A 23,617-nucleotide genomic window follows, 5' to 3' on the forward strand; every position below is an offset into this window, starting at 1 on the left:
ACGTCAAAATTCAAAGCGTAGGATATATCTCCGAAAACATCTGATTGCTCTCAAACCCGTGCGGTAAAATCCCGGATTTGTTCGAAGTGGCTCGGATCCGTGGGAAACAAAACTGAAGTGGTAAAGTGGAGGTTCCCGCACGTTAGATCGGTGTGTAATTAGGCATTTTACAGACGGCAGTAGATAAATATATTTGATAAGGATAAGTAAACTGAGAGAAAATTTGAGTATTTTGATCAAGTCACTTAGTTATAGGCTTGCGTTCTGTTACTAGGTCACCGTTACAAAATTTTTATAGACTAGGTCGTACCTTTAACTACCTTTTTCTACTCCCTTCTGTAAAATACCTAATAATGCCACTTCAGATGTTTTCGGAGATTTTACCGCATGGCTTGAATTTTGACGTTTGTCAATTCTGACGCTCATGTCACAGAATGTATTCGTGTTGTTTTGCAAAAATGTACCCAAAAACTAACGGTTGTAGAAAAAGTATAGTATGCAACACGTTCGTTAAACTTCCTTAAGTCACTCGTTTATTAAACACTGGCTCCACCGCGCTCAGCTCGCGCCAAATAAACTTGTGACTCAAATGCCGTTTACCACGCTTGTTGCATAATATACTATTAAAGTCCGCCATGATATTAAAACAAAACTATTTTTATAAAATATATTTTTCTCGTCTAAGCGCTAACAAATTGCATTTAACAATTAATGGTACCCACTCATTGGTATAATTTTCGTAATACAAAGGGTTATACAACATTGTCCATAAAAAATATACCTAAAAGCAGAACCAACAATCAATCAATATCAATGTATGTACTTACTTCATTTTTGTGATTTTCTAAAAATATGTTACAAATTTGAAATGCTTTTTCAAAAAATGTATTGCTGGTCGTAATGCTTTTCGGTGCATTTTCGATGGAACGCACAGGTTGTCGAAGCTGACGAGCTTGACGCAAAGATTGTAAAATTTTGAAATTTTTGTTTTTTTTTGTTTTGCACTATTTAAGTTAATTTTTTTCTCTAGACATCTTTCGTACTTAGTGGCCACAAAATAATCTCTTCGACAGTAAATGCGGTGGAATTCAATGATTCCTTGGCCAATTTTAAGACAAAAATATTCTTTTAACCTGCTCCTACAGCACCTCCGCCTTTATGATACAGGCCGTTAAAGTTTATTTATTAATTTTTGAACTAACATTTGGAGCAATGTTGAGAGTTGGTTGGAAATTGATATCGAGGAGTTTTTTGGCAAACGAAAGATTTAAATTATTTGAACTCAGGTGGCTTTTACTTGATGGAAATTCACTTATCAAAATAAATAAGAACTAAAAGTTCAGATTTTCACGAAATTATACATTTTTTACATGACACGTGTTTCGACAACACCGTGTCTTTATCAAACATTTCACATTTGATAAAGAAACAATTGTCATGTGAATATATATAATTTCGTGAAAATCTTGAACTTTTAATCCTTATTTATTTTTGAAATTATTTATTTCATTTTTTTATAAAAATTTTATTTGATCTGGCTACAATTGCTAATGCATAAATTACGGATCTAATACTCCGTTCTCTATGCAGCTGATGGTCATCGAACATTAAACCATCAACTCCGCTTTTTCGCTTCGGAGGTGGTACTCCTAAAGTACTGGAAACTTCGCTTTTCTAAAGTAAAGCTAGATTTTATCTAGTTGATATTGCGTTATAAATCATCTTCATCGCTAGGCACTATCACGCTACCAAACACTTCTTCGGAACACTTGCTGACGTTGTCACCGTCATCTTTAGGTTTCGCTATCGAAAATCGTCTTTTTTCAGACGTCGGAGCTTTTAACTTGTCGATTGAGGGATTCCTGAAACAATAATTATCTGGTCCACTTCATCTTAAAACAATTAACGATATTGTATCGTGAGTTATTTTTTTAAATAAAAATACCTAAGGATTTTTCCTTTGTCCGAGTTTCCGTCGGATGTCGAACTTCTCGTCCTGACAATTTTTGGTGCGTTGGGTTTTTCTTCCCAAGAACTTGGACGCCTGTTGCCCAAATTCAGATCTTTCGTGCTGAAATCCGTTTTATATTAGAACTGTTACTCGAAGCAAATTAAATAGACTCACGGGTTATTTCCGATACGTCGTTTGTCCATTTCTTTTTGTATGAACTCTGGCATTTCCTTACTCGAAGAGTCCTAATAGCGGTTATTATTGTGAGGCAACATTTTAGAAGTATAATTAGTTCTTACCAACGACATCGATTTGATTTGGTCCGGATTAGTCCAAACGTTTGTGGTGATATCGGAGTCGGAATTGTTGAGCACCTCCGCCGAAAATGCGGATCTTGTAGGTACAGGAGGCGAAGATCTGGATCAAAAAGTCGAAATCATATGGTACAAAAGACAACACATGAATATGCGACACTAAAAGGATTTGGAACTTTTTTGTCTTTACTCACTCTAAATTAGGGTTAAGTAGGGTGAGACGGCCAGTTCATATCTGTTGGATTTTACGAAGGCCTAACTTACGAAATATATTTTCAAATTTACTTACATATCATGCCAACAAATAAGAAAATCGTTGGAGTAAAACTGTTTTTACTCCCTTCTGTAAAATCGATCTGTATACGTCGATCTAGAGTGCGGAAAGCCTCACTTTATCAGGCAAGTTTCGTGTCTCACGCATCTGAGTCTCTTCGGATATTTCCGGCAGAATCGGATATTTTCGTAGATTTTACTTGGTTTGACGTTCGTCAATTCTCACGGGTATGCCAGTGAATGTATTCGTGTTGTTTTGCAAAAATGTACCCAAAACTAACGGTCGTAGAAGAAGTATAGTATGCTGCACGCTTCGTAAACTTTTTAAGTCATTCGTTTATTAAACACTCGCTGTGCTCGTGCCAAATGCATTTTACCGCACTTGTTGTAGAATATACTATTACTTAAAATGTTTTTTTAATGCGTACAAAAATAAAAGTGTGCTTGTCCAACTATCGTCATGTGTCCCGGTGACCTGGCCACAAAATGTAAAGTAAACAAAAACAACAAAAATTCTATGCAAGGTCTAGATCTTTTGCTTTTTCTAAAAATATAGCTGTACCACACTGCTGGCAGGTATATACATCTAGTATTAACCCACCTTCTTTCTTGAGGCTGTTATCATAACTTTCTTTCAATTGTTCTGCCAATTTTTTTGAAGCGTTGTTTACCGAAAAACCATAGCTTCAATAGCAAGCCTCAAATTTCAATCAGTCTGGAATATGTACTTTCTTTGGTTAGTTGGGAATCGGTAGTTTCGATATCTTAAGCTCTCCCCAGAGGCGTGGGGGATGGTGGAGGAGGCAATTTCTACTACTGTGTCCGGGTGAGCTGTCAACAAAGTGTAAAGGAAACAAAAATACATAACAAAATTATTATTTAGTGAATAATTACACAATTCAATTCATAACGTGTCTAGATCTTTAGTTTTTTTAATGCAGTTGTAGCTCAATGCTTCGCACGTATATATAAATGAGGAATATTTTTTGTAGAATTACATCTCGTATTAATTGTATTGTAGATTGTAGGTTTCTTTCAAATTTTTTGCAATTTTCTAAATTGCCGTTTACCTAAAAATTAGCTTGGAAGGCAAGCATAAAATAGGTTAGGAAACAGTAGTTTCTTTGGTCAGTGGGCAATTTGTGATTTCGTTATCTCAAGATCTTACCTGAGGGATGGAGGATGGAGAAGTGACCCAACTCTACTACTATACTGTTGGCATTTTGCTGCACAGGTATTTAAATTCGTTGTCAAATATTTTTAATAGAATTTAAGGTTTATGTGGCTTATTGTAAAAACTCAAAACTAGAAATTTTTCTTGCACTTTTTAATTTTCAAACGACTTCAATGTCATTTTGAGGAAAACAAAGACAAAAGCAGTGCGTATTAATAGGGCAACGATGGAGTAAGTTTCAGCGTTTAAAAGCTGACGAGGCGGTGCGTCACTGATAAAGCATTGTCGATTAAGTAAAATTAATAAAAATTAAAAAATTTAAAAAAATTGCAGGCCATCAATATTTCAATAGTAAAATCTGGCTTCGATATGTTGACGATACTTTCACAATTTGGAACAGACGGTAGTACCTATTATTTTGCCGATCACCTCAATTCACAAAATATCTAAATCAAATGCAGTTACTCTCTTGAATCCAGTATCCAAACTTGAATGACTCTTGCATATTCTTTAATATGGACATGACCGAAGTCATGGAAGTAATAGAAAAAGTTCATCTACATAATGAAGACAAGAACCATAAACATGGGGGTTGAAAAGCTAACAAAAACGCCATAAAGGAAGTTGGAAGTTGACGCAGTGATTGGTTGATTGAAATAATTGATTATGGAAGTGCCTTTTAGTGTCACAACTGAATCATCTTCTCTAATCTTTAATGAAACGAAATGCTTACGCGCTAAACTCGTCGAGCCTCTTGAGTAAACGTTCATTTTCTCTGCAAACCAGTTCGTGGTCTCTCTGCAAAAGTTCCCGCGAGGAAAACAGTTCGATGTTCTCTTTGCGCAGATCTCCGTTTTCTTTTACGTAGAGTCTGACCAATTCGGCCAATTGAGGTCCGTCTAGTTTGGCCAGCTCGTCCAAATTCACGTGCAGCGTAGATTCCGCCAGCCTCTCGTCTAATGCGACATAATTTATTTATTCTTCTTGCGGATGGATAAAAGGTGAGTTGCGAAATACAAGTTTGCTAATAAAAAATATTCGTGTCCTTTATCGACTCTTGATTAGTTTTGGTCAGTTTTATTTCAAGAGAGTTTTTGAGGTTTCACGGCCAAAGAAATGCATGTAACCGATTAATAATAGAATCATTATTATTATATTTGTTAATCACTAGTGAAAAATCATGTAGCTGTTACTAGTGAGCATGGAAATATCGGATTATCGGATATGTGTCCGTTGTGGGAACAAAATTATAATTTTGCAATACTTGCCTATGGTTCTAGCAGAATGTAAAGGTGTGGAGACCGAATAAACGTTGAGAGCTGATCGTAACTGCTCGTTCTCTGTCTGCAACATGTCAACTTCTCTTTTTAAGCTCAGTATCAGGGCTTCCCGAGGATCCTGAAACATGCCATTATACCTTGTGAAACCACTCCTGCCATATTTTGTTATCAAAAGATGGAGGCAACACCTATCATCTTCACAATGCACACAGCAGTGTGTCTCAATTTTTTAAATTATTTACGCTACTTCAGCAGGCGAATCTTCGAATCTCTATCATATTTACATAGTCAGTCTATAAGTCAATTATTGTGAACTACAATAAGTTAGCGAGCGAGCCTCTAAATACATAAGGGAGCGTTGATATTTTTGTAAAATATTTTGTACATGAAAAGTAAATTTTAATGATAATCCATATGTAAAGTTAAATTCTTGTCTCTTTTAGTGGTAAAAATTGAGAATTTATATCGAAGTTGATTTTGCTTTTGATAGCAGTAATATAAATATGGTATAGCCCTAGCAAAATTATACTTATACCAAAAGTAAAACTCGTTCAAGTATACATCCTTGAAATATCTCACTCGGAACAAATCAGGAAATTGAGGCTACATTACCTATTACCAAAATGTTCCAGCTCCAGAGATTGTACTAATTCAGCAAATCCCTTGGAGTAGTCTAAAAGAATCATAGACTGTCGAAATGCAAACTAAAGCTTATTAAATATTTTATTCTCATAAAAAATTGTAAAAATTCGTTTTCAAAGGAGCTTCCACAGGCTACTCTAATACTTCTTAATCTTCTACAGAAGATTTGCAATTAGTGATGGAATGGTTATTGGGCTTAGATCTGGATAATTTTTATGATTGGTTGGTGCCTTATCAAGACCACTTTTCCAATTGCATGGAAAATAATTTTGTTTCATACAATAGTTCATCACGTGGATACATTTATTAGAGATTTCCTCCACTTCCATGATGAAATTTAATTACACTAGCTAAAGCGCTTCAGAATAACCACCCTGCATAATTTTTGGGTAATAAACACATAGAATAATAGAATAGATTAAAATCTCTATACTGGAAACGATATTGATGCTGATAAATAGGGGTGTGGGTCCTTGGGTCGCATGAAGAAGAAAAGTTCAAACAAACTTTTGTTTGACACATGTTTGTTTGAAGCAGTGTGAAGTTTTAGTTAGTAGAAAATATAAAGACTTCTAATAATGTTGAAGAGAATTTTCAGACTTATCTTGGACTTGGGAAACGTGTATCGTAAAATAAAAATAAATTCCAGAATTTTCTCGTGCTAAATTGTGTCAATTAGTTTTCTTTTTTTCTGAAAAAAAATCTGCAACGGACTTACCATCAAAACGACAGGTTTGGTCCTTATTTTTTTCGCCCGGGCCGCATATCTTAGAGTGTTAATAGTCTCGTTGATGTTAAATTTTGCGGGCGATATGCAGGCAATCTGAAAACAGCAACAAAGGCGCTGTAACTGTCCTTAGAAGAAAATACCTTCATCTTACCATCAAAGTTACTCCATTCCCGGCCAAAGAATCGGCCAGCAATTTCGTTAGTTTCGAGTCTCTGTAGGGAATATGGTTTCTCTTCTTAGAATCGCTCAAGGACGATATGCAGTACCCTGGAATTACAAAATAATAACACTTGACCGTTGCGATGACCTTGAAACCTGACAAAATGACAAATTGCTATAAATCGAATTCGTGCTGTTAGTATTTATAATTAATTTTCACCCGGGCCATTACTACCGTAACTGATTAACCATTAGGAAAATCAAGGAGAACGTATCGAAAGGAAAATCTAATGAATAAACCGCGTTTCTTTTAACCTGGCCCGCGCCACGAACACTTAGTTGAAAAGGTTCCGGTCGTTCATTATTAATAATTAAATTCCAATTTTAATGGAAAAAGTTTTGTTGCCGATAGTCCTGTCAAGTTCGCTTTAGCCGGGGTATCGACCATCCATTTGTATATATAGCGTGCGCAAAGTAGCTAATTTGCGCACGAAAATCTTTTTTTTTACGGAAGGTAAATCAGCAATATAGAACGCGTTTCAGGAGTCCTCGGGCGGTTTGAGATCGCATCCTCTTTTAACTCGAAAATTTGCTAAATATGATGTCAACGGTATTGATTTAAGACAAATTTCAGATAGGTAACTCTTGATTCCCACAAGGCTTCATATTAGGACCTTTCAGTTGGGCTTCCTACTGTAACGATATTTCGCTGAGCTGAGGCGCACAAAATATAAAAAAACATAAAATATTATATTCTCAATATAAATAGGAACTAAAAGTGCAGATTTTCACGAAATTATATATTTTGACATGACAATTGTTTCGACAACACCGTGTCTTTATCAAATGTAATATTTACAAACTACCTGCTACTATATATACCGAAAAATGACAATAAAAACCTTAATTAATGTTGTGAGAAATTAAGTTCAATAAAGAAGAGGTATTTAAATCTAATTGATCGTTAAGCAATATATTTGAGGTCTCATTTTGTTAATCTCCATGCCTTCCAATAAATTTAATTTTCTACGTTTTGTGGCTGTATATAAAATATCAAAATTCTCGTCAAAAATGTGTTTTTCTGTGTTTAAGTGTGCAGCATAATTAGTTAGTAATATGTTCGTTAATGTCCAATGTCCAATATAAATTTTAGGACAAGATCCGCATTTCAACCTGTAGACACCTGATTTTTGGGATTTTGGACATTTCGTTTTATTGTTTTTTAAATATTTTCCTATTTTTTCACATTTTGACAAATGTTTTGAAACTTTCTTATTAGGTTCTCCTATGTATGTAATTGTTTTAAATTGTTCGTGTTCTGTATTAGGTTTCGGATAAATAGAGTTTACTGTTGTCTGTATTTGTTTTTTATTTATAATTTTATCTATAATGGACGAATTGTAGCCGTTGTTCAGTGCAATTTGTTTAATGATATTAAGTTCTTTGTTGTAATTTTCAGTTGAGAGTGGCGTATTAAGAACTATGTATGTAAAAGAGTTAAATGCAGCCATTTTGTGTGTATAAATAGAATCTAAAAAAGAAAGTTTTACTTTACGAGATCAAAAAACTTCTCCTTAATTTAAGCTACCTTGTTTCTGTACAGTTGCCGGGTTCCTAATGGAAAGAGTTGAATTTTAAACACCCGGTATAGTTTAACTAATAATATAATTTCATTTACCTAAAACCATAAGGCTTTTGTTTATGTTGTTCGCCTCCTCCAAAGTTTTTCCTTCGCTCTGAGTCTTTTTCGTCATCTCGCTACCGGCGAGATCTACAAAATTGACTTTTCCGGTTCTCGAGATAAAAACACCATTTTCCGCCGGTTGCTCGGAGGTAATGTACACGCTCAAGATCGTGTGGCTTCGACTAGGATACAATAATTAAATAAATAAGTCCTTTATTTGCAATATAAGTATATAAAATGGATCACAAAACATAAAAACATTAAAAATTATCAACGTTCTTACATTACGTGTGCTACTTGTTGAGTGAGGAACACTCGAGAGAATATGAATCGGTACGGAGAAAGAAAACAAACAATTATTGAAAAGCTCAATTCAAATAAACATAATATACGGGGTTTATAATTATCTTCGTGTTCTGGGGATGAAGTAACAAAACTTATTGAATGCATCTTTTGCCGTGTACAGGAAAGACTAAAATTGGTACCTTGAATAATCGTTCATATTATGCTTTCCGACCGCTCGATTGCGAAGCCCCTCTTCCAGTACAGCGATCAAATCATCCAGTTCTTCGCAGTCCACCGTAAATAAATTTTCGACAAAGAACCCTCTAGCTTTCTTGCTCCATCTTACGGCCAGAGGTTTTCTCGCGCTACCCGGATTCAGTAAATCTATTACCTTGTATAATGAAATAGTGTTAAAGCATTACGTATTATATGGATAAAATTCTGCATATAGTTCGTCCAAAGATATACCGTTTTTACGACATAATGCAGTATTTTCATAAATAGATACGCAATTCCAGGACAGTACTGCGGCCGCGGAACTGGCACATCCAACGAATATTTCCTGCTGTTACCATCAGTCTATCCCTTCTTGACGGTATCGGCTATCTTTTAAATATGTGATGGGGACGTTTTAGGCACGAATTTCTTGGATTTCTCGCAAATATCTTGTCCTCCGCCCCGAAATTCTTCTTGATTCCATCAAAACTTGTCTTTTATTAATGGTTTTGTAATAAAAAAGATTCTAATTCGCATCATAGATCAACCGTCTCATTATTCCGGTATGGTGCATGTCAAGTAATTTTTTTGGAACCCCTTTCTTGGAAACAATTCACAACTATGTCAAGTACTGTTTTAGTCCTTTCGGACGTTAATTTCATTAACAGAAATACATTTAAAATTATAATTTTGGCAGCAACCGACAAATGTCTTCGATTCTTTGATCCATTTGAATTAGACGGATGTTTACCATGAACGATTATTACGTCATCGACCACAATCTCAATTTCTTCGTCCCGGGACATCGCAAGTGACTAGCAAAATTGAATATCCTTAGTATTTGGTAAGAAATAAATTGTAATAAAATGTATATGGTAACTCACTAAAAATGGCACACCGAGTCTTGAAAAATAATTGAATAACTGTATGTTGGTAACTAATTGGTAATAGAAATAATTCCAAAGCTTCCACTGCTAAGAAAATACTGTTTATGAAGATTTATGAAAAGCTCACTAATATGATTTAATATAACAGTTTAATCAAAACCATAAACAAAACCATAAAAGGTTGTAAAAACGGTATATCGTTCGCAGAACTTTAAACGCGTCCATTTTGCATACCTTTTCGTTGTATATTTCCAGATAGCTAGCCTTAAGGACGAAGTGCTTATCAGGTTGGTTCTGAATTTGTTGAAATAAATACATGAATGACCTAAACACTAATCCGTGCTTATCGCTGTACGGGGCAGTCTTCAAACCAAACTGTAATTAAAATAAAGATCTAAAGGCAACTGTAATACACCCAAATGCAAGGTGTTTCCTAAGCAAATATCTGTGTTTATTTCCAGTATCGTCCTGAGGCTGTGTAGTAGTCAAATAAATTTGAAGTTTCTTTCGTTTTCTAAGTCATGAAATTATTAGCTTTTTCTGTTTTTATTTTATAATAATAATTAATGATAATTTTATGATATCGCAAACGAAAGACACCTCAATTTCATTGTATTATTACACAGCCTTATCTTTCCTCTTTCTAATTATTAGTACTCTTTGAAAAAACAGTTTCAGAAAAAAAATCAAGAATCTGGGAAATATTGTAAAAAGAAAAATAATCTCAGAAATGTAACGATAATTTAAATTTAAAGCCCAATTCTCATGTACCAGATGTTTTTCCAGAAACCGACGTGGAAGATCAGCTTAGCAAAGATCTCTTAAAGAATTACAAAAGCTCTTGAAAGAAAAACTAAGAAAAATTAAAAAACTGCTGTCGTATTTTTAAAATCCTTTGAATTTACAAGAATAGTCGGATTAGAACTCGTTAATATTTGAAATCGTTGATTCAGGAACAAAATAGGCAAAATATCGGGCATTTTTTTATCAAAATTTGCAGCAATAAATGAACCCATAATAAAAACCCATTATTCACTATGAAAGGTCGATTTAATACAATTTATTAGTGGCCAACACCTATACGAAGTGGTCTATGAAACTATATTAAAACTTTCCATCATTCGTTTCGATCAGTTCTATCAATATTACGAGTGTATATTAAAAGCTTTAGTTACGGTCGATCGAAGTTATGGCTGCGAAGGTCATCTTATCTTTTAATTAAGATTATAATACAGAAACTGAACTGGAAACTGGAAATTGTATCTTTGCCCTTCCCTTGAGCAAAAAATAAATATATAGTTTGATAACAAATATTTTTACTAATTTGTGTAATTTGAAAATTACATATAGCTCTATTTTTTTCATTTGGTACTAAACTATTTATTAATGGCTAAAACACATTGTTAGTTATAAGTTTTTTCAATATTTATCATGTGAAATGATTAATTTTAACATTAATCTGTAATTTTGGAGTTTAACTATTTGGGCGTAATTTTTGTTACAGTTTAATATATTAATATAATATTTATAACTGATATTATAAATTATAACGTAGTGGTCAATCATTTCAAAATGGACAAAAGGTTATTAAATTGAAAATTAGCGTCTTTGAAGCTGAAAAATTCCGAATTTGATATGAAATTCTCAATTATTTTTTATATTATCCACTACACTTGAAACGCTGACGATTGGAAAGAGTAATTGTTTCTACTAAAGAAACATACTCCGTAATATCAAAATAATTTTGTATTGCGGTGGTAATCTACGTTCTTCTAAAATAGCAACAAGATAAAAATGTTAACACTTTTGAGGCTTGCGTGTACTGATATATAATTTAAATTTCCTATAATACACACTGTGAATATGTGACTAAAACTTGCGAGCATATAATAGAACTTTGAGCCTCTAATTTTAATAGGGAACTTTTTCTCCAAGAAAAGTAATTGTTAAGCGGACTTTAACAGGATTTGAATGCAAGGGGTCTATTGCACCATATTTTTTCTTATTGATGAATCACTTCTTTTGTTACAAAACAACATTGCTTCCGTCACTTTCTAAATAACTTTCCAAAACAAAAGAATTTCAAAGTTGACTTACGAGACCGGGTGGTCCAGTTAAAGTGTGTGTCTTCCCGCTACCCGTCTGACCATAACAAAAGCAAGTGCATCGGAAGCCCTCGACGGCCATCTCTATGAGCCGTTTCATGCCGGAAAACTGCAGGACATCCTCTTGGGTGGCTGCTGGCTCAAACACGACGTTGTAAGAGAATAATTTCTCTTTTTGACCACCACTCGGCCCCCCTGGGATACCGTCCACCTACATTACAAATTAATATTGTGGTAAATCGATTGAAAAAGCGGACCTATCGCAGCGAAGACACCATAGAAGTAATAATATAGGAGAATCGTCAGTGCGTATGAGAATGAGCAACAACGACTGTACGTTAATTATGTTACTTTAATTGTAATCACATCAGTCCGATAATATTCCTTTAAAAATTTCCATTTTACTTCGTTAGAAAAAAAAAACAAGAAAAAATTCTGATATAGATTTAAATCAAACAGAATGTAGTTAAATAAATATGGCCTCTGGTAAATCAATATAACTATATTCTCCAGGCATCATCATAATGAGAAAATATAAAGTTTACAGCAAATGTGGTCGGCAATACATAATAATTTTTGAAAGAAACTTCCACAGGCTACTGTAAAACCGACGCAGGAGGAATCCAGAAGTTTTGTCAGTGGTATGAATATATAATAGTCAAAAAATATAAACACCAATTTTGCAACGATTGCTGCAGAATTATAGTCATTGAAATAAAAATGTCTAATTGTGAAATAATCAGTTTTGTGTTTAAATGCGGGTCAACAATAACAGTCGGTTTAATAATCATACCAAGTGAACGCCCCGAATTAACATTTCTTACCATGACTTGGCCATTTCCTGGAAATTGGATAACGAACGAATCGCCGTTCTGGGTTTCCTTTTTACTTAACGGCCTGACTCTGTAAACAGAAAATTGATACAATGATTAAAATAACTTTAGAATACAATAAAACCTTTGACCGACGTTTACACGATGGGAATCTTTAAGAACGTGTTTTAGGAAACTAATAATTAACCTAAGACACCATTGGTGTTAAATCCCCGTCAAAATTCCAAATCAAGGTGAATTTTATTAATCATATCTATATTTAGTATTAATATCGATATTTTACCTAACGACCACGTTTATATTATCCTCAGCTTGATTGTAGCTGGTTATAATCCGTCGAAGGTTGTTGTCCTCGTCGAACCTTTCAATGCTGCCAGTCCTGCAAAGGCGACCGAAAAAAAAACCATTAATCAAACATTCAATAATCGATTTATCATCGCCGATTGTTAATTACGGAAAATCGGGAAAAATCCGTTTCGTTTCCAGATAAGCGAAAACACTCGTAAAAAGTAAGCACAGGAATGGTGTTGATCGTTTATCTTGCGGATGAAATTTGATAATGTAATATAGGTAATTATAATTTAATTTCTGTATAATGTATTTTTTTTGTTTTTTTTTTAAATTTTTACTCTGCTGAAAGCAAAGGGTTGGTCAATTGATAATAATAGACAAAAACCATATATTAACCCAAACACTCTACATCTCCCTGTAATATACTATAAGTAAAATGTAGTTTTTGAAAAATACATTTCGTTGCTGAAATATGAACAAAAATGTGACATCTTCCACGAAACTGACCCTTACAGTATGTTCAAATAACGGATTGTCTTCGACCGTAACCCGATAAGTGGTAATAGATGTTATGGAAAACTTTTTTTATTGATAAATCGACCAGGAATGAGTGCTGAAAACAATTTTCAACGTTTTTAGATAGAGGCGTAACTATTAAGTCAAAATAAAGAACCGAAATTGTCTAAAAAAGTTTTACAACGAGAAAATAAATAATTCTTTGTTATTTTATTATATTTTCTGTCTCTGGAAGGAAGTAGTAAATAATTTAGGTGTAAGCTGGGCTGGGCTGGGCTCGTTTTAAATATAATGTTGTAGTTGTTACAAATATAATTTTGAAAGTGTTGCTAATTTTAATTTTGGTGTGTAAATAGTTCATGTCGATCACCAAATGGCAGCTTCGTCAAGAAAGTTAAACAAAGTGGTACAAAAATAAAATTAATATAAACTTAACGGATCCTGTCTCCTTATTTATTTCCATTTCGTTTATCATTCTTATTGTTTTTAGTATATAAATCGTATTGTATCTAATTTTATTCTTTTTTATTTTAAATTATTTATGGACTTTAATCTTTATCTTTCACAATCATATAAAGTACTTCTTTGGTTAGTTTTGATTATCGATAGATATCGATCTTGTTTCTAAAACTATAGCTTAGTAAGTTTTTAAAAATATTTTGATTTGCTCATTTTAACTTCGGTTTTACGCCTCTCCCCGCAATTTGAACTCACTGAAATAATTGTCAAAGGTTTTATATTGCAAATTTACCCATGGTTTTATTTCCAAAACATCTATGGGCAATAGATTCAGGGATATGACCGAGAGCCATCTTTATTTGAGTACCCTGTATAATGAAACCGGATTAAAATATCAAATGAAGACTTTTTTAATTTAACATTATTAAAGTTATTAACATCATAAGTTATTATTATAACAAATATTATAGCATTAATAAAATTAATATTTTATAATATATTTTGCTTATAAGAATATATTGTCACTTTTAGAGAGTGATTTCATGCTAAATACATTTTTGAGAGTACCCTGTATTACCCTGTATGTCTTTGGTGATACTAAGATAAAAACGGATTTTTGTAGACATTTCCATATGTACTTTTGTTTTATTGTAAATTTGATACTATCGAAAAAATGTTATTTTAAAGAATTTTGGTATGATTCTATAGAAAAATGTAATAAAAAAAATATTTTTAACCTTTTTTTGAATAAACTAAAACACAGTGATTTGTTAAAATCATAATATATAAATTAATTGTTTGATTGTAGCATAAATTAAACATACTAAAGGAAATAAAAGAAACTTTAACGATAAAAAAACTATTATGGTGGAAAGATAACGCACACCCCATTATAGATGTAACGGTCCTATTTGATTAAATGGATGAGGTGTTATAATTATTTCGATTTATTTTTTCTTTCAAAAACGGCCATAGTAGCGATAAATCCAACCGACCGACAGTTTTTCCCTAAAATTCTTTCACATTTAAGTCGTATTGCAAATATGCAAATTTAAAATCAAACCAATTCTTGAAAGAATGGATAACATTTGGTTCTAAATATTTATGAGGGGTTAGGTCTTCCATATGGCAAAATACGGCTTTATCAAAACAAATATACCTTGCTGTTGGTATTCACTTCTTTTTATTGAAATGTAATCTTGGAATACCAGCTCTATTTTCTTCGTTGTCAATATTCATGTTTTTATTGCAATAGAATTGGTAAAATTATAGATGCTGTTACAGTTGCAATTGTGGTGTAACAGTGAAAAGAGAATCATTTGCACTACTTAATGATATCAAAAAATACACTGTGTTCCACCTAAAAAAGTATCTGGTACAAACAATCTATCAAAGGGCGTATTTATCTTTTTGCATTTTTCTTGAAACCACTTACTTAACTTAAATTGCTAGGGGGACAAGAAATTTGGGATGCACTTTTTCCGGGAATCTTCATTTATCATCAAAAATATAAATATGCGGATTTCGCTACTTTTCTGTCAATTGACAGATGGCATAAACGTAAATTCCCTATCTCTTTTCATTTGTGTATTTTTTTTTTTTGCATTTGCATTTTTTTGAGCCACTGTAGTAAAACAAATGCGAGCTGAAAACTCAAGGTTTATATATTTTTGTTCGTTTCGTCTCCTTTTCCCTTTTATTCTTTCCTACATTAATAAAATCAATGGAAATCAATCACAAGATCATTTTGTTACGTCTAAAAGCAGCAATCAACAAGTTATTATTTTTTCCCTCCTTTCTCTTTCGATGCAAAAGCACACCATTTTTGGATCATTAACTGTGCCGGGGTTGCCTAACGAGCGACAAAGGCTCGTTTGTATATTACATTGCTGTACAATCTGGTCAGAAATAGACAATACGTAGCGTAATATATGCCCGAGCTGCGATGAATTCTAGCAAAATTAGCATTGCGTGCAGGCTTAAACGTCGCGTCGACATTATCCACTATTCACCACCGCAAAGGCGAAGGGTAAAGGACGGTCAGGGTCAGTCAATACCATCATCATCGACTTAAATTATTCCGATGGGCGTATGTATACACGGCAATAATCCGAATTACGTACTATGAATGTATACTAACTTATTAATATAATAAAAAGTTACCCTTGTTTGTATACAAAGCATTAAAAATATGTTTATTCATGTCACTACGTGGAAGAAAATTGACACTTTTCACGTAAGTTAGTCGATCATTACAAACTTTGGTAAATCGAAGCTTCATCGAAAAAATATAATATACAATAAGGGCCTAAACAAACTCGTGACATTGTCGTTTATAAAACTTGTTTCATTGTAAACTAAACTAAACGACAGTGAAAATTTTCCATTTTTTGGCCACGGATTTGGAAGAGAAAGCGAGTCTTGTGAGGCTCTTTAAGATGTAGGGTGCATGACTAGGTCATAACTCCTTTTTGAAAGGTAGCGAAAATACTGAAAAATACTGGAACTGAAACTAAACAATAACAGATTCTATCTAAATTGCATCAAAGAATAACTTGTCTTGAACTGATCTAAGCGACACAGTATCTTTGTGATGCTTTGGTAGCCCATTGCCCATGTGATGGTTTTCTGCAATATGGTGTGAGAGATGATCTTACCTTATCTTAATCGAATAATATTAAAATTTGCCCCATAAGGGTTATAATGAGAATTATAACCAGTTGTAAAACAGGTTCACCCGACGAAGACATAAGGACAGAAAAGATCAGACGAATAGCAAAAAAATATAATATCCAAACCGTCAAGAGCGACTTCAAGAAGTGAATCGACTAAAACTAAACATCGATCAAGAACCATAGGAATTGCATAAGAACAGAGATAATACGAACACACTTTCATTGTTGCCCAAAAGCATTGTCAATATGACAGGAATGACTCCAGCATAGAATAGCATAAGATAAATAAGACTGAAAATTGCTATGGTAAGCTGTTCGAACGGCTTCCTTCGAGGACACTTGTGAGAGATTTCCAAATTGTCTGTGATCAAACACCTTCTAAATATACTACTTGAAGAATACAAAAAACAGGAAGGGATAAATGTTGTAAACTGCGACATAAAATGATCAGATGCTAGTGTTATCTACAGGGAACGTACCTGCAAAAAGCGCAAATTTAAAGACTCCAGCAACTATTAACGAAGTTGTTAGCAACTCAAGAGTGAAAATATCCACGATTTGGCAGCCACTAATAAAGCGCACAAGTCTTTAGTGGACCACCTCGAGATTGACTGCTCCTAACAACGTCACGGATGAACAACAGAGTTTTAGTTTCAACCACGATCCGCATCATTCTGCAGTAATTATTTAAATGAATTTTTAAATATGCACTTGAGAAACCAGGTACTGATATTGGTCGGTGTAGTCCATTTTAGATGGACTCGACGATACTCAAACGAATACTGATCCTTGCCCGGTATAATCCAGTTAATATGATAACAAGAAGAAATATGCAGAAAAAAGAAGAAGTACACTGTGTTAGGAATACCGCAAACTAGGACACATTATGAGCCGTTGCGAAAAAGAATACTAGCCACTGGAACCATCAGTCCATAGAACTACCCAAACAGTATTATTTTCAGCTACTAGGAATACCAACGCCCCAACAATATCCATTAGCCATACATCAAAGTATCTTTTTCAGATTCTTTTTCCAGAATGTATTTGCTCATAGAAAAAGAAACGGAGTAATGGTTCTCAACTAAGAGGGAATTGTTTACTGTGGCTATAAACAAACCACAACTTAAGCTGTAAAGCTGCCATGCCAAAATTATCACAATAAGTTTTTTTAGTGACTTTTAAAGTACTTTAAAATTGTCATGAATATATTATCAACGAGTAAAACGAAAACTTCCAGAAAATAACCGGAGCACGCCACCCGTTGTCAATCGGGAGAATGAGCGTTCCTACATTATTAATTAGGTTAGATTCAATTGCATGCGTCTTTGCTGCCCCAAATGAATGACAATTTATATGGCTAATTCCATATGAAAGGTTAAATGTGAACACCCACGTTCATTGTTGAGTTTTGCTGCTTCTATAATTAAATAGAATGTGGAACTTTCGATTTACCTCACATATATGTTTAAAGTTTTGCTTCGTATGTTCTGCGCCACGACCAGCAAAGATTTATGAAGAATTGTTGAGGAATTCATTTAAATTATTCGAAATCAGTCAAGTTTCGGTATATACAATTGTATATGTGAGCTTTGGGATCAGAAATTACCTTTCCGATCACATCTGGGTGTTTGGGCTATCATTTAGGCTACACCCTGATGGTCAACCATTGAACCTGCAGTCTATTAAATTAAATAAAAGTTGTATATTTAGATACCAAATGCCTTCAAAATTAAATTAACAAAGGTGTACTAAGTAATATTATATCAAAACCAAATTATTTGATGTTAGTATTTCCTTTGTGGAACATTTATTTACCATTTTACCAGCAAAAAAAACCTTCACAAAAGTTTAGCTGTAGATATAAATTAAGTTTCTTCGGAATTCATTTATATGTTCTACAGGTTGGCCGAATTTTGGACTATCAAAATTGACATTCAAAACAAATTGAGCTAGTTAATTTTGCAAAGAAACTTCCACAGGCTACTGTTTTTGCTGAGTCGAACTGGCTGACGTTTCGCCAATCATCCTGTTGGCTTCTTCAGAGCTTGACAAAAACTGGCTCGCATTTTACTCAGTACCTGCTTATATATATTGTTTGTCTCAGATGACTGATTCCATATTGGTAACAGGTAGAGAACTGAGTCGCCGTTAAGATTGTTAGGTTGTTTATAGATTTCTATAGACTTTCGGATTTTTCGTTGGTAGAAAAATTGATTACATGGAAGAATTGTTGTTTTATCGAATAAAATTTTACGTCCGGATTCGTGATTGTGTTCGGCAACAGCTGATGAGTTTATTTGTCTTAGTCGTAAGGCTCTTTGGTGTTCTTTGAGCCTAGTTGATATTTTTTGTCCGGTCTCTCCAATACATTCTTTGCCGCATATGCATGGAATGCTGTAAACTCCTGATATCTCAAATGGAATTATGTCTTTGATGGACTGAAGATGTTGAGATTTTAACACTAACATTGAGTCATTGTATTTACAGAAAACCTACGCACACAACCCGATGCCTTAATGCATGGTCACAGAGCCGTAAAACTATCTCAGCCCGAGTCACTGAATCCAGAATGAAATCACCTTACCTCTGCTCTTCTCTCTTATAATTTCCACATTAAAGATATTAAGCATTTAATCAAAAAATATACTTCACCACAACCTTTCACACTTGCCACTGTGGTCCTTCCTTACATTCAAAACATCACTGACCATATATCAAAGGTTCTAAAGAAGTATAACATCAAAACCAGATTTACCACTTATCCAAAAATCTCTCAACATCTTCGGTCATTTCGGCCACTTTAGATGAAAGTGTATCAAACAAGAACTAGTAGTTCTACGAATTTTAAAAGCTAATACAGAAAAATGCAACATAGTTTTCCTCGAGTAACAATCCATAAAACCAAAAAATTAGCAGGGAATTACTTTAGTTTTTGTGTGGAAAGTAGGAATTTCAAATTCAGACACTCTGTAGAAAAACCCAGCGAATTCCGAAGAAACTCCTCATCTTACAACCTTTGGGAACTTTTTTCTCAAAGAATATATATATTTTTAAGTATTTATCACTCACTCACTGAATTTTGGTAGCTTCAGAACGTTGTGCAATTGTGATCTCATTTAAAAGATCCGCATCTTTAATATTTTAAAAACTGCCCATACCCATTGAAAAAATAGCCATCCTCTATGCAATTTGTTTTTAAGTGGGGTTTTTGATTATTAAAAAAGAAATCACGCATCCTTTTCTTTCATGAAGTGTTTATAGACCAAAACTATAGTCAATTAACTTCAAAAACTGTTCGAATTTGTCGCATTAATCTTCTCCTTGCGTATTTCAGCTGCACTCATGTCACACTCAAAGTTTAGAAAATATATACCTTGCTTAAACCTCAAATCACTCGAAAACCACATTAAACAAGAAGACCTCTTGTTACCGAAACATTTTTTTACAGAATTGTATCTTTGGAAAGAGATATATTTAGGTATATTATTTATTATTATATTTTCCCTAAAAATTGGCGAAACGTTTTGTGAAATATCCAATATATTTCAAAATCTTTAAAACCCATTTAAATCCACTGCAAGCGTGCGACTGTTGAAACTAACTTTATTTCTCACCTGAAAAATATAAACCCATACTATGTTTGAATTTTGATTTGTCTATTAACCTTATTAAGAAATAACAACATCCAGCTATCTTACTCGCTTTCTCTTCTTCTTCTTCTTTTTCCGGATTCGTTGTTCGTCCCTTTGACAGGACTATTACCTCTCGATCGAGTAGGCGATGGAGCAAAAATGTTTTTCGGGGGAGTTCTGCTGGGAGATCTTCGAGATTTGTTTGGAGAAGAAGGGATTGCGCTCTTGGCATTGTTCTGCCTCAAAGGACTCGTGCCTCTAGACGATGGTGGCGTCCTACGCGACGTGTTTGATCTTGTCACCAAATTAGTGCTGTTGGGTAACGTTCCGTTCATTTAGTGGGAGACTAATTTGGCCATAGGACCTTTAAAATTAAGACAGATTATATTAGATATAATTTCAATATTTAATTATTTTTTGAGCATTTTCGAGTTTTAAAATCGATTAATTAATTATGTAATTAATAAAATTACAATGAAACAATGTAAAAAATTATGGTGTAGCTGTGTTTTTAAAACTTCAGTTTTTAGTAAAGTTATAGTTGTAATATGGCACTTTTTCATGTTACTGAATTTTTTCAATGCCTGCAATGTGACAGGTTGAATCTTCTTGTGTTTGGCGTTGCGTGGCTACCTGGGTTTTTCAGAGCAATCATACAATGGTGAATCGGTTAAGGAAGGCTGGTGGATCAATTTTAACTATATACGTGTGCACATTCAATGTATTAAACAATGAATGAATGAAAATATCAGAGTGTCATAAAAAAGGAACTGTTAAAAAAATAAAAATATCAAATTTAAGTTGCATATAACTAGCTAGTTTCAGCCAGTTAGGATCAAGTGGATTCAGGTGGTACTTGATTTCTAAAGGCAATTTCAGTTTGTTTAGTCTGGGTTCTGGCTTAGCTTAGTTTTAGTTTTTTTTAGTTAGCTTAGTTAGGTCCCAAATGGATCACAGAATATTGAGCCAAAGAGAATAAAACTTCTGAATTCACCAGCCAAACCGAAAACAGTACTAAAGAAAATAATTAACAATAACACGACAATGAGGAGAGTAAGTCTCAGCATTTCTTACTGAGAAGTGTGAAAAGTATACTATATGCATACATATAGTCTTTCTATTTCTCTCTGCGATCCTAGGTTTTCATTTGTGTGTGTGTTTCTTTTTTTTTAATTTGTTCTGCATTAGCTGGTATAGATGTAGTTACTGTATAAAACGCAGCTATGACTAGAATTTCTGGTAAAGTTGCGGTTCTAAAATTATTTTTTAAAATTGTTTTCTGATTTTTTTGTAACGCAGCGAATGCGATTATTAAATTATAATTAAACATTAATAATAATTATAAAATAATATATACAATAATAATCATAATTATAATAATCTATTAAAATTATTACTGTTTATTAACCAAATGTCAGAGGTGGAAAAATAAATCTATAGAAAAGCATTATCCATTTATCCATTATATTTTAAAGTACCTTATAAAATACACTTCGATAATAAATATGTTTCCAATCAAGATGGTGACTTTAAAATGTGTATTTTTGTTTTTTATTTAAAAATTATCTTTCGAGTAAATCAATTACTCCAACCAACGTGTCATATCATCCGTCTTATTGGTATAAATATTTTATAAATATGCGTATTTTCAAGAACCAAAAAAAAACGCATAAATATAAATAAAATTATGTGTTATTTTAATTATATGCTAAGGATCTTTACAGTAACTTTAAATACTAACCTGTAAAAATAATACGTAAAATATTTATTCCATTAAACTAGTATAAGCGAAACGTTCGAATCTAACATACTTCACGTCTATGAATTACATGCATTTTAGTGCGTCGCGACGCGCCGAGCAACTGTCTGTCCGCGCCGGAAAATGTGCTCGAGTTGACATTGGTCGCTAGGGACGCCGATGTTCTTCGATACAAACTTAACGCATTGCTGTATCGCTTAAGGGGCCAGATGACAAATTTTTATACACTTCAAGGAATGAAATCCGAACTCCTTACAATTAGTTATTTAATACCCGTAAAACTATAAATAGCAGAAGTAACTTATATAAGTAGTTTTGGTTTGTTTAATAAAGTATCTTTTTTCAATAGGGTCGATCCTGAATATGTAAAATATATTATATTAGCTTATAGATTTTTTAGCCTTGAAGTTCTAGAATAGAGAATATTTTGCCAAGTCCGTAGGTAAACCGGCAAATCTAGCCTTAACACTTTATCACTGCAGAGATGCAATGTATTATAAAAAATATAAATTAATATAATAAAGTTACTTTGGAAGTTTTTATGAGATAATTATAAAATACAATGACGGAGGATTAAATATTTTGTATGTTAATCACTGTATGGATATGGTCTGTTCATAGATATAAGAAAGTAACCAATTGCTTTTGAATGGGATTATCCAAGGATGGTCATTAACATACAATGCAACAAGATTACCTAAAGTTTCGGAATTTAAATTCAGGCAAAATTGTTTTCCGTAATAGAAAATAATTTTATACCTACCTGTGTTTCATATTCTTTGGTTTGATATACTATTTAGTTTAAGTTTATTAGGAATCATTCTTATTTCGTGTTTAATACAGCGTGTGTTGCATCGTGTGGGAATTATGCAAAATATATGCGGGTTTAGTGTATCTCAGGAGATGCTCCTGTCCAAATGTAGAAAACACTATTCTATTGAGACTAAGGAAGTTATAAACAATGTTTATTTGACTCTCATTGAACGTGGTGCCAGCAAGCAAGCATCTTTAGAAGAAGCGGCCACATTGACGAAAATTCCAACATCAACTGTCCGGAAAATTGTGAATAATCCCATTTCAGCGAGGAAGAAAAGAAGCGATGCTGACATTTTCTCGAGTGTAGATGAAAGTGATCAAGATATAATACGGTGTAAAATTTACCAGTTATACGAGGAACAAAGCGTGCCTACATTAGATATCTTAATTAGGAGGCTTGAAAAAGATGAAACTATTGTTAAATGTGGCAGAACTACCTAATGGAAGCGTATTCAACACATGGGTTTTAGATGCAAAAAAAAAAATTGACAAAAGGTAAGTTTTAATGGAATCTTTTAGAATTCGGAAATGGCCGCTGGAATATCTAGAAAAAATTAGGATTTACAGAGAACAACAAAAGCCAATTAGTACTTGGACGAATCCTGGTTCAACACTTATGACACCCCCGAATAGGGTTGGGTTCACTCAACTGATAAGTGTAAAACAAACGCGCCATCAAAAAGAGGTAAAGGAATAACTATTTTGCATGCTGGCTCTAAAGATGGTTAGACTCTAAATGGACTTTCTCTGTCTGCGAAAAATATTAAAGATTCTTCTCTGGATTACCATGAAGACACCACCGCTGATTTATTTGAAAGTTGGTTTAAAAACAAACTAGTTCCAAACATTCCTCCTAATAGCGTCATTGTAATCGAGAATGCACAATAGGCAGTAAACAGTTGACTAAAATCCCTTCCTCATGCGACACACCACTCT

General features: G+C 33.5%; 1 protein-coding gene across 2 annotated transcripts; it reads right to left on the reverse strand.

Moving 5' to 3' along the window:
- Nucleotides 1–680: 680 nt before the first annotated feature.
- On the reverse strand, nt 681–21,974 carry LOC132698307 (kinesin-like protein KIF12). Of its 2 annotated transcripts, XM_060664299.1 has the most exons (16): nt 21,848–21,974; nt 20,173–20,470; nt 12,817–12,912; nt 12,525–12,603; nt 11,693–11,911; nt 9,830–9,970; nt 8,693–8,883; nt 8,202–8,389; nt 6,516–6,631; nt 6,353–6,457; nt 4,981–5,110; nt 4,446–4,668; nt 2,251–2,368; nt 2,126–2,196; nt 1,946–2,071; nt 681–1,862 (listed from the first exon to the last, which is right to left on the reverse strand). In XM_060664299.1, exons 2-16 carry the CDS (start codon nt 20,439–20,441, stop codon nt 1,712–1,714), a joined length of 2,223 nt encoding a protein of 740 aa, XP_060520282.1. In that variant the 5' UTR covers nt 20,442–20,470; nt 21,848–21,974; the 3' UTR covers nt 681–1,711. The 2 variants fall into 2 exon arrangements, with proteins under 2 accessions (XP_060520282.1, XP_060520283.1); XM_060664300.1 differs by lacking the exons at nt 20,173–20,470; nt 21,848–21,974 and adding an exon at nt 16,954–18,526.
- Between the last annotated feature and the right edge of the window lie 1,643 nt (nt 21,975–23,617).

This window comes from Cylas formicarius, unplaced genomic scaffold (genome assembly GCF_029955315.1).
Source record: "Cylas formicarius isolate icCylForm1 unplaced genomic scaffold, icCylForm1.1 PGA_scaffold_2__14_contigs__length_35257938, whole genome shotgun sequence".
NCBI classification, from domain to species: domain Eukaryota; kingdom Metazoa; phylum Arthropoda; class Insecta; order Coleoptera; family Brentidae; genus Cylas; species Cylas formicarius.

Excerpts from the sequence above, each read along its gene's own strand:
- LOC132698307 (XM_060664299.1), bottom strand. The coding sequence starts at position 20,441 with ATGAACGGAACGTTACCCAACAGCACTAATTTGGTGACAAGATCAAAC. Across the intron at positions 12,604-12,816 it reads AATATAAACGTGGTCGTTAG|AGTCAGGCCGTTAAGTAAAA; the intron begins GTAAAATATCGA and ends TTCTGTTTACAG. Across the intron at positions 8,884-9,829 it reads TGGAAATATACAACGAAAAG|GTAATAGATTTACTGAATCC; the intron begins GTATGCAAAATG and ends TCATTATACAAG.